This window comes from Anabrus simplex, chromosome 1, assembly GCF_040414725.1.
Source record: "Anabrus simplex isolate iqAnaSimp1 chromosome 1, ASM4041472v1, whole genome shotgun sequence".
Classification (NCBI taxonomy): domain Eukaryota; kingdom Metazoa; phylum Arthropoda; class Insecta; order Orthoptera; family Tettigoniidae; genus Anabrus; species Anabrus simplex.
Window position 1 is genome coordinate 167,049,686 of NC_090265.1, and position 12,691 is coordinate 167,062,376.

General features: G+C 39.3%; 1 protein-coding gene across 2 annotated transcripts in view; it reads right to left on the bottom strand.

The window, feature by feature from the left end:
- The window catches only part of LOC136858818 (probable cytochrome P450 304a1), a 365,722-nt gene that overhangs the window by 81,237 nt on the left and 271,794 nt on the right, over positions 1-12,691 (bottom strand). For both annotated transcript variants that reach the window (XM_068230565.1, XM_068230566.1), the window contains exons 7-8: positions 6,868-7,048; positions 458-575 (exon numbers count right to left, since the gene is read on the bottom strand). In XM_068230565.1, the coding sequence (XP_068086666.1) occupies positions 458-575; positions 6,868-7,048 (299 nt within the window). The remainder of the gene's footprint in view (positions 1-457; positions 576-6,867; positions 7,049-12,691) is intronic.

Here is a 12,691-nt window from a genome sequence, read left to right on the forward strand (position 1 = left end):
ACGAGGTGTCGTGTGGTCAGCACGACGAACCCTCTCGGCCGTTATTCTTGGCTTTCTAGACCGGGGCCACCATCTCACCGTCAGATAGCTCCTCAATTCTAATCACGTAGGCTGAGTGGACCTCGAACCAGCCCTCAGGTCCAGGTAAAAATCCCTGACCTGGCCGGGAATCGAACCCGGGGCCTCCGGGTAAGAGGCAGGCACGCTACCCCTACACCACGGGGCCGGCACAGATATAAATACAGGGGTAAGAAATATAGTTTGACATGTAACTTTATGTATTGTCTTTTAGCATGTTGAGTTATTTCATAAAAACAAAGTGTTTTTTTTTCTCTTTTATTATTGCATTCTATAGACCTATATGCATATTAAAATTGTAGAATAAAGGAAATGTTGAAAGTAGAAAAGTATTTGAAATTTTGTTCTCGTATGTGACAATTTCCATTCTGAATCTTACCTTTGGAATAAAATATCCTTGAAAGTATGTATCTTCAGTTGATAAATGAGGTACACTCAGTGGCAGAGGAGTCACATATCTCATCGACTCACGCAAAGTTGCTTCTAGGTATGGCATTCTAAAACAAAATAAATGACAAAGATCAGATGATAACAAATATTCTGTAATTGAGGCAAGAAAAAAATAACAACATTATACTGTAGAATACCGGCTCCATGGCTAAATGGTTAGCGTGCTGGCCTTTGGTCACAGGAGTCCCGGGTTCGATTCCCGGCAGGGTTGGGAATTTTATCCTTAATTGGTTAATTTCGCTGGCACGGGGGCTGGGTGTATGTGTTGTCTGCATCATCATTTCATCCTCATCACGACGCGCAGGTCACCTACGGGTGTCAACTCAAAAGACCTGCATCTGGCGAGCCAAACATGTCCTCGGACACTCCCGGCACTAAAAACCATACGCCATTTCATTTCACTGTAGAATATAGTGTAAAGAAAATAATGAGACATATTAAACATTATTTCTGCATTTTGTGATTAGTGAACTTGTACAGAATATTTTGCTCAGTTTTGGGCAGAAACTGTGTATGCATGGACTGCCTATGATGGCATGTCACTAGTGGAGACTTTCAATCTACAACCTCCTGCTCAGTCCATTCACAGGGTGCAAAGTGCTCAGTTTCTGTATACTAACCTTGATATTGTGACCATTCATGACACTGTTAATAGCATGTCGTGATACCCTGTTACAGTAATATGCCATTTTCTGCCATTCTGTGATAATTAGTGTCATAACTAGCATATTTTGCACTATACAGCGCACGAATGACTTGCCGCTGGCTCAAGAGGCAAAAGTCTCATTGCCCGCACTTAGCAAAACAGGTCATACACCAGCCCATACTTGGAAGTGTTGTCTCTCTTGTGGGAGTGAGTGAGAATAGGCAGAGTGCTGTCTTTAATTCAGTTGTGTTAACCCATGAAAACATAATTCTCTGTGTATTTACCTGCATAGTCACTGATGCCGACTGAGAACCTTCAGTTGTTAATAATGTATTATATAATAATAATAATAATAATAATAATAATAATAATAATAATAATAATAATAATAATAATATTAAAAGAGAAGAAGATCCTGAGGAGGATATTTGGACCAATCAGAGAGGAAGGAGGCATTTACAGAATCCGCCATAATGATGAACTGTATGAACACCAGGAGGACATCGTCACGTGTATAAGGAAAAGGTGCCTGACCTTTTATGGATACTTGGCCCGTCTGGATTCCGAAAGACTCACCATCACAGTAATAGGAAGAGGCAAGGCTTCTAAGAACAAATGGATCACGTCTGTTAAGTTGGATATGGAACAACTAGGTATCCCACTGGGACAAACTCATGACCGAATACTGTTCCGTCAAGCCATCCGACACAGTGTTTTCCCAATGTCCCTTACAAGTAAGAAGATTACAGGAACTAAGTGGACAGAAGAGAGAAAGCTGGCTCATAGTCAGCAAATGAAGGAGTATAGGAAGAAGAAGAAAGCAACAACTTAACCGAAGAGTACATATGAGCCCCGTGGTCCTCAGTAGGCCTAAACGACAAATAATAATAGTAATAATAATAATAATAATAATAATAATAATAATAATAATAATAATACTGTAATAATAACATGGATTCTGAAATACGCAAGCGATATTTATGAGTAAGAGCTCATCAGAATCAGGGAATTTTATGTTTAATTATGACATCAAGATGTGTTCCACTTAATATATCATCAATTACCCGGTGCATAAATGTGCGGCAAATTACGAACAGACGTCATGAGTCTGGCTGTGCAAGCCTAAGCTATATTTTTTCAAGGCATAGTGTCATTTACAAAAAAAATACCAGATGATGCTTTGAAAATTCTGATTAAACCTATTATCCAATCCAGATAAGATTCAATCAGTGAAATGTAGAAGATTGGAGCTATCTTTTGATACCCCAATCAACTTCGAGAGATGGGTACTAGCCAGGGGCGATTTCTCCGAGCATGCTATGCTTGCTGTGCAAGCGCAATATTTTTCTAAAGCAAGCGAGTTAAAAAAATTACAATATGTACCGTATCTGTAATAGATCTGCATTATACAAATCGCATGTTGCATATATCTTGGCAAGTCCAGCGAGGCTTGCTCATGTCTTAAGAGCTTCAGCAGAGCTGTCGACACAGCGAGAAATGTATGTGCGCGCAGGTTTCTTCTCTCCAAGGCCGGTTGCAAGCTGTTGCGTTTTGTAATGCGTAGTTGGAAGCTCTGGTCTGAGAGCTACAGAGCTAGTGTGTTGTGTCAGTGAGTAGTGTACTGTAAGTTCCTGATCATCTATTCTGAATGATTTGACGTGCTACAATGGGTTCCAAACCGTGCATTATTGACAGCTTGTCCGGCGCTGCCAGATTTAAAGACACAGCACAGGGAGAAAAATAGAGAATATGTTCGTTCGTTCTCTATATCTCAATATAATAATACGCACTGGTTGACAGGGTCCAAGAAACTGAATAGACTTTTTTGCTGGCCGTGTTTACTATTTTCTGCTGATAACGGTGTATGGTGTAAAAGTGGCTTTGACAATTTGAACACCCTGACACTGTCCATTACAAGACATGAGAAATCTGCAAACCATATGAAGTGTTTCTTGCAGTTAAAAAGCTTTGGGCGTACAAGAATCGACCACCAGCTGGATGAACAGAAATGCATCAGTGACCAACTTCATAATGAAAAGGTAAAGAAAAATCGTGACATACTTAAACGACTGATCAATGCAGTGTGCTTTTAGCAAAGCAGGAACTACCATTTTGCGGACATGACGAGTCTGCAACTTCCGTATACAAAGGGAATTACATCGAACTTCTACAAATTATAAGTGAATATGATCCTTTTCTGGCAGCTCATCTGAAAGACTCAACCATTTTTAGAGGGACGTCGTCTGCAATACAAAATGATTTAATAGCAGAAATAAGTTTAGTAATTGTGAGAAGAATCAAGGAGGAGCTCAAACAAGCAACTTTTGTGGCAATAATGTTGGACAAAATGTCTGATATTATTAATAAGTCACAACTCTCTACTTTACTCCATTTTGTAGATGAAAGTAGTGAAATTCAAGAGAGGTTTCTTGGTTTTGCTGATGTTAGTAAAGATCACACTGCTGGAGCCCTCTTAAATCATGTTCGTGCTATTTTAAAAGAGTTCAGTTGTGAGGAAAAGATTGTGGCTCAAACATATGATAGTGCTGCTGTCATAGCCGGTCATGTGAATGGGCTTAATAAACTACTTCATGACCAGTATCCATATGCGACATTTGTGCATTGTTATAGCCACCTATTGAATTTAACACTACAGCAGTCTGCTTCAAAAATCAAAGAATGTACAATTTTCTTCCAAACAATGTCAGGACTTGCTGCTTTTTTTTTCAAAGTCTACAAAGAGAACAGCTGCTCTTCGAGATTTTGTTCAGAAGAAGTTGCCAACAGTAGCACCAACGAGACAGAATTTTGCTTCACGTCTTATTAATACTGTGAAGGAATATTATGATACGCTGGTGAAATTCTTTCAACATGTACAGGATACTTCAGACGACTAGGATGAAGACACTACATTGAAAGCACAAGGATTTTTGTTCTTCTTACTTAAGTTCAACACTAGATTTCTGCTGGCAGTGTTCTCCAAGATTTTTTCATTCTCCGATACTGTGTTCAATATTTTACAAACAAAAAGTCAGGATATTCAGTACTGTGGCAAGAAGGTTGAGGAGCTCTTTTTAAATAACCAGTCTATGAGAGATGAAGATTTTGATAGTTTGTATGGACATGATACTGAAATTGATGTTTATGGAGGGCAGCCGTGCTCTAAAAAATCAAAGAATTAGTGATGAACCAGAAAAATCAAAATACAAACGTCTATTCAATGAAATTATTGACAATGTACTTGTCCAAATAGGAGAGCGTTTTAAATGCATAAAGAAATTTGTGTTCTTCTCGCTGTTGGATTGTGATTTGTTTGAGAAGCACAGAAATAGGTTTCCAGACAGTGATGTTGCCGGCCCCGTAGTGTAGGGGTAGCGTGCCTGCCTCTTACCCGGAGGCCCCGGGTTCGATTCCCGGCCAGGTCAGGGATTTTTACCTGGACCTGAGGGCTGGTTCGAGGTCCACTCAGCCTACGTGATTAGAATTGAGGAGCTATCTGACGGTGAGATAGCGACCCCGGTCTAGAAAACCAAGAATAACGGCCGAGAGGATTCGTCGTGCTAACCACACGACACCTCGTAATCTGCAGGCCTTCGGGCTGAGCAGCGGTCGCTTGGTAGGCCAAGGCCCTTCAAGGGCTGTAGTGCCATGGGGTTTGGTTTGGTTTGGACAGTGATGTTACTGCCCTAGAAAAGACCTATGGGTCATTTTTCGACATTGTTCGCTTAAAAACCGAATTAAGTGTGATGTATTCATCTTCTGATTTTCAGACTTAATGCAGTTTATGCATACTAAATTGTACATGGGTATGCCAGAAATTTTCAAGCTCATCAAACTTGTAGCAACAATTCCTGTTACTACATCCTCTGCAGAACGTTCTTTTTCAACACTGAGATGCATTAATACATATTGCAGATCGACTCAAGGTCAGGAGAGGCTACCATCATTAGCTAGGTTGTCGATTGAAAAAGGATTGCTTGCAAAAATTAGATTACAGTCCTCTTTCTATGATGAAGTTATTGATGGTTTTGTAAAGAGAAGCCACAGAGAAGAGTTTTTCAAGTAGGAAGATCTAATAAATAGTTACAATTTTTCTGTGTACATAGTTTGACGTTTACTTGTTTAAATTATATAATCACTGGCTTGTCATGATTTGTTAATAATTATAAAATGTGTCTGATTGTTATTCTTTTGGCCATTCTTGAAGGTGTGACGTAATCAGTTTGAATGCATGTTCATGTAACCGATGATTAAAATGTTCATGTGATTTAACGATTATTGGGTTTGTACATTTTATTCATTCAGAACTATGCATGTCCCACCCCACCAACTTTCACAAATGGAAGAGCAAGCCTGACTTTCATAACCAGCATTCGCCCCTGGTACTAGCAGACCGATGTGTGAGAAGAAGGCGTAGTTAACCCTCTCCACCAAACCTAGCCTTCTTCTTGTACAAAAGAAATTGCTACAAGAGCCAGATATCCATTATTTTCAGTATTTTTCAATCATTCAGACATACAGTCAGTTTTACGGTCAGTGCGGTTATTCAGACTCACAATCAGTTAGCCTTTGTTAAGGGCTACAAACAGTTTATCCAGTGTGGTAATGCAATGTGTTCATTGTACTGTGTGGTGCAAGTGTTTGTACCAAATGATTTGTGAAATCAGGTGTAAATTATTGACCTGAGTAAATTAAGAGGGGAATTCCTCAAGGCGGTATTATTGGACCTTTATCTTTTCTTATATACTGTATTTTCAAGGGTTAAAAATGAACATTCGTGGTATTGGACATGTTGCTCATGTTGTTTATAATGGTGTCCATATATGTGCTGATATTCTGTTTATTGATATCAAAAGAGTTATAAATAAAATATTTCAGGCAGTATTTTCATATTTATACTGTAAGAGTAGAAGAATTAAAACATTTCTGTGAATTTATGGAAACTGAATATGAGAGTGTTCTAGGTAGTATTGAAACAAGACTGTTATTGTTACATTACTACCGGCTATGAGTAGAGTTATTGATGTGTATGATGGACTTAGAAGTTACAAGACTAATGTTGAGAGAATTTTTCTCTCATGAGGTCTTTGTGGTCAGATGAAAAGAACCATTTAAAAATCAAGACCGTAAAAGCAATGATTGTAATTAAGAGATACCTTGATATTTCATATATTGACTGTTACAAGAGAATAATGAAAGTAGAAAAGCATTTGAAGGGCATAATGACTTCATATAACATTAATTATAATGATACCGGTAATTCTGATACTGTAATCATAAACACTTCAGTCCTGTAGTTAACTTATGTTTTAAAAAAGTTATAACAGTATAATCGTATGTTATTCAGCTTTTATATAGATCATACCAGAAGGGTCATGTTTTTGTCCCTTTTTTCTAAAGTATTAGGTATTCAAAATGTCCCTTCTTTTTTTGGTTTTGGAAATCTGGTCACCCTACTGTACAGTATTTCACATAATATTATGTTCATCTAGATTTTATTTAACTGTTACATGGTATTATATTCCTAATTATAGCTTCAGATAACTATTTTAGATATATTTCCATTTGGAACTTCCAGTAATTCAGACTAGGTCGCAGACCCATTAGTCTGAATTAGTGAGGGTTCACTGCATAACTTTAACAGCCAATTGATGTTCGGTTGGTGGATCCTGGCTACGCTACCAGACAGTTACCTTTGACGGTCATCTATTGATGCTATTCTATCTCTGCCGATTACTTGGTCCAATTCTGCTTGTATTTTCTTCTGTACCTCAGGATAATGTAAGAGGCAGTGAAAGAGAAATGTCAAGGTACTTGCAAGAGCTGTTGCAGTAGCTAAAACCATGTCCAGTCCAGTTAGAAGAAGATGGTTATCTGGAAGCAAGAATAATATAAGTTAATGTGTTTATTACAGGAGTACAATGCAAGTTGAATATAAAAGAATGCCAGTCTCAAGTAAGTTTAGTTTGTATTCATTAGTTTCTGGTTTAGAGATATTTCAAATTAACTATTTAAATAAAATAAACCTGTATAGTGTTTATAGCACTTGTTGTTGTTTGAGTCATCAGTCCATAGCACTTATACTCTTTGAATTGCTCTTGTTGAAGTTTATAAGGAATTAAGTTCAGTGGGAAGCAAATTAACCCTATTCAAGATGCAGATGACATGATTACCCTCGCAAACAATTTAGGAGACCTCCAATTATTATTGGTGAAGTAAGCAAGGAATTGGGCCTTAAAATAAACATTCAGTTTAACAGCAGTCAAGGAATCATCAACACTGTTATCTATCATTTAAATAGTTTACCTAGGATGCTATCTACCTCAAGAATGGAATCCAAATGTAGAAATTAAAGCCTAAAATGACAATGCAATAAGTATGTTTCTGAAATTAGAACATCTTATGTGCAACCATGTTCTCTTATTCAAAACTCACTAGCATATTAGCAATCCTTATCATGTATTCCACCTTTACAATACAATCTAAGTCTTTATTGATAGAGTACATTAAGATCAATACACGTTTCATCCCTACCAGGACACCATCAATTGAAACATGAATAACAGAACATATAAAAATTACTTCTACTACTACTACTACTACTACTGCTACTACTACTACTACTGCTGCTACTATAAAAACATTTTCATTCCTCCCCTGAAGGGGGAGGCGGGCCTCTTAGATGGTGATGCCATCTCTCAGGCCGGGAGATTTGTTGCGGTGAAGGAGATGCACGGAGAAGGTGAAGGGGTTGGCGGCCGTGGCCTATACTAGGAACTGTCCCGGTATTCGTCTCAGTGCAGGAGAAGGGAAAACCATGGAAAACCATTCTCAGGACAGCCAATGGTTGGGGACAGCCATGAGGTCCAGCCCTGTCTTGTCTCCCAAATGCAGAGGCGTAGAGCCACTCTGTTCGGTTGGCCAGTCAGAGTGCAGAGCTGTTGGACCACGGGCCAGCCATCGCCACTTGTTGACCGAGAGCCACTCTGCCACTACCGACCATATAAAAATTGTCACATGGAATGAGTCACATGTCAATGAGTGCTGTAACCCTGAAGGAGGCGGGTTGATTCATACGTGACAAGATGTCGGGGGATTACTTAAGCAGTACTCCGCCAACTACCATGCAGTCCTAGTTCCACCTATAAACTGAATGCTCCATGTCTTTCAACAACTCAATCCATCAACATCAATCATGCTCAACATACAGACAGACTCTTCGAGATTTTTATCACAAAGTTGCACTCATTTCTAAATTTTAAGGACATGACGTAACACATCATTTATATCTATAAAGTGAACGTATTTTTTACTGTGTATATGTACCAATATCCACGTGACAATTTTTATTAGGTCTGTTATTCATGTGTTGAGTGATGATGTCCCGGTAGGGATGAAACATGCATTGATTTTAATGTAGTCCATCAATAAAGACTCAGATTGTATTGTAAAGGTGTAGTACGTGATAAGGAATGCTAAAGTGATACTCATGACAGTACGGGCTTAGGACAATGACATTTGTTTTATGTAACTCACTAGCATGTCATGAAGTGTTACTGGCATTTCTTAATGCTGTTGAAGGATGGATATTAGGACAATCCTTGAAAATATGGATGAATGACAGAATGTTCAAATCCTGTGGGTAGACCACATTACCAGTGAGGAGGTACTCCATTGTGCTGGGAAATCATGTGACGTCTTAACCGTCTCAAACGCTGGAAAGCAGCCAATTTCGATAATCTCAAATGACAAATACAGCCTCATAAAACTGGTCATAGAAATCAAGATAGAAGGGAAACGTGAACACGAGCAAAAAAAGATTATCCTGGGCATGGATTCTCCAACAGCGTTTTGACGTATATGATACTAGCTGATGTACCCGTGCTTCGCAGTGGAATTCTACACTGTATACAGAATTCTAGGTTAAGTAGTAGACATGTTGTGAGTAAGATTGTATTAAATTGCATAGCTCTTAACGTTATCCCAGAAACGTGACAGGGAAGTTATCGTATGTCTTTTTTCATGTGAAGACTGGGTTAGGGAATTTTCGGTGTAACGGCAGGTTGGAGATTTTTCATTATGATGGTAGGCCCACTTGCCTACTGCCAGTCCGAATCAAGTTGGGCAGTTTTCATTATAATGGCAGACACTCACTCTCCACCTGCCTTTTTTACATCCTCAGAAAGACTGTCGTTGTGGTATTACCAACTGAAGTCAACATAGGTCATTACAATGTCATCAGTAGGAATGTCGCGATTAAAAGTACCTTTAACGAATAGTACTACGCTGACGATCTAACAGTCTAAAGTTACCAAGCTGGAATGACCAGGCCGCAGATAGCTGTAAACGCTCCTTTGCCATTACTCCTGTAAGTGTGCACACTGCTCATTCCAAACAGTGCCTCAGAGTAGGGATCGAATAGCTGAAATATTATGATGAACCAGTATGTTATGTACCAATGATATCAGAAAATTTATGAACCCGAATCCCCAGCTACTTCCTGCCAATATTCAGGCAGGCTGTTATACACCATATGCAGCAGTAATCCCTTCTATCGGAGATGAGTGGCACCAGAAGACATAAAGCACAACACAACAAACAATGGTCAATGAAATGTTATTGTTGATCTATTTTATGAGCTTCCTATACTATAGGCCAGCCCTGTCCAATGTGGTACCACACCCGAGGTGCCCTTTTATGGCGCCCTTCACAATTAATTTCCAAATTAAATTTTACTTAATATTTGAAAACAATACTTTTGCATTTCAATAAATATTCTTACTTTTCTCTTAAAAATACCATCCTCAAAGTCAGGAAATTTGTTACATTCATACCTTGAAATACACAAAGAGCTTTGAGTGAGCCATAAATGTGATCTAGGCCTAACTGACTCATGTCTGCAATTAGTGAAGAGATAGAAGAAAGGTTCAGAAAGAGAGCTATTCGACATGTAAGTAGTTGCGACAAAGGAAAATCCTCCACAAACCTCTCACTGTGGGGGGCTAGCGCCAGGTTAATTTAATTTTGTGTGGCTATTTCTAGCCGAGTGCAGCCCTTTTAAGGCAGACCCGCCGATGAGGGTGGCGGCATCTGCCATGTGTAGGTAACTGCGTGTTACTGTGGTGGAGGATAGTGTAATGTGTGGTGTGTGAGTTGCAGGGATGTTGGGGGACAGCAAAAACACCCAGCCCCCGGGCCACTGGAATTAACCAATTAAGGTTAAAATCCCCCACCCTGCCGGGAATTGAGCCCAGGACCCTCTGTACCGAAGGCCAGTACGCTGACCATTCAGTCAACGAGTAGGACTAATGCCAGGTATAAGGCCCTCTCTACTCATGGAGCCAAATATAGCCGCATATTTATTCTGCCAAACAGAACCGCTTCCGTATGATTCACTTGATTGCAATGCCATAAACTACCTACCATGACAGAGTTTCACCAGGATGACAATGGGACACCCAATTTGCCCACAAAGTAACTTTAATCCCAACAAAGCTGTGCCATAAACAATGAACGAACGATTTATGAAAGTCTTGCAATTGGAATGTTCACAGTTCCTAGCTTTCAGGTGAACATTCAGTATTACTTGTGAGCTTATGCAGGGCTTATGGAATACGTTTTGAGTGCCTTGTGTTGTGATAAGTTGTACATTCAACATGTTTTGTGTGCTTTTTTTCATTACTATTTTAAATTATTCAGTTTATTATCAATTATATTTCATTGAGCATAACTCTTCTGAACATGGCTAAAAGGCAAAGAAATTATAACTTTAACAGTGAATGGGAGGAGCAGTATTTCTTTATTGAAAACAAAGGAAAGTCTGTTTGTTTATCAGTGGCGGCTCGTGAAAAAATCGTGCTACGTGCTACAAAAAACAAGCTAAATACGCTGTTTTAAATCTGCATATTGCCATGATGAACAACGCATACTTCAAACTTGGTAATAATAATAATAATAATAATAATAATAATAATAATAATAATAATAATAATAATACAACTTTTCTCACAATTTATAACTCAGAACAAACAAAAACAACATTAATTTGGAAGCAGATGAATTCTTCGACAACTGTCTACGAGATAAATAATTCATTGGAGAAATATTGTTTTTACTAACCTAATGGCGCAACTTACATCAGTGCAAATAGAATCGTGGGAATATAGATCCCCACTAAGAACACTAATTTAATTTTACTTTATATACACTGCAGTGGATAAATAATTTGATAAATCTTCCTATAAACTTTAGCACTAACACAATGACAGAAAAAACACGCACCAGTAATATAACCGCGAGAAAACAGCTAATGACGGAACTGAATAGAGTGAAAAAGGAAGCAAAAGAGAATTATATGAATGGCATACTTCAAGAGGGTAATGACCACAAAGGGAAATGGAAAAAGCTGTATTCATATATCAGGAATCAAAACCGCACAAACCAACTGAAAGAGCTACCAACTGATTCATTGAGACCTCCCCTATTACCAGAGTAAATGTCTGGCTCCATGGCTAAATGGTTAGCGCGCTGGCCTTTGGTCACAGGGATCCCGGGTTCGATTCCCGGCAGGGTCTGGAATTTTAACCATCATTGGGTGTACGTGTTGTCTTCATCATCATTTCATCCTCATCACGACTCGCAGGTCGCCTACGGGAGTCAAATCAAAAGATCTGCATCTGGAGAGTCGAACATGTCCTCGGATACTTCCGGCACTAAAAGCCATACGCTATTTCATTTCACCAGAGTAAATTACATTGTAATGCGGGATAACATTTAGGGTCAGTCAAAGATGCTTTGACTCACCTACGAATTCCTTATTTTTGACACAAAAGGAAGATGGATATTTTAATAAGCATGTGTGAGATAGATTGCCTCCACTTACGCTTTATTTTCGAGCCCAGACGATGCTACTCTCTAGTGGCAGATTCGCTTACCACGTTCAACATAAGCACGGCCGACTGGATCCCTCGCTGCGCTCCAAGGAGCTAGCTAGAGCAACGCATCAAGTCGGCCGTGAACATAAGGGTAGCAGGAGACATCGAGTAATTCTACCCCCTTGCGGGAGAGGAAGTAACTATAAACGGGATCAGTGAAAGTTGATCCCGGTTTACGGTATACTCCGCCGGCTAGGGGGAGTGTTGCAAGCTTGGCTGCGCCTGCGTATTGCTTCCTTCAGGCTACAGGCAGGGGCTCACTTCACATGAGCACGAGCCTTGTTCCCCGGGAGAACGGCGCTAGGTGTTCGACAGATCTCGTCCTGATTTTCACAAAACACAAATTCATATCGTACTCAAAACAACGAAAAGGCACCAGGATAATTGTACTGTACATAAATAATATTCCTTACAGTTCCAAGCTACGTGCTGGAGCCCGGTAGCACGTACTGACTGGCCGCCACTGTTGTTTATTGTGTAATGCTAGCATGCCCGTCCCTAAAAGAAGTAATGTACAGCGATATTTGTTGACTAATCACAAAAAATTTGACAGTGAATTTCCTGTTAATTCTGAACTAAGAAA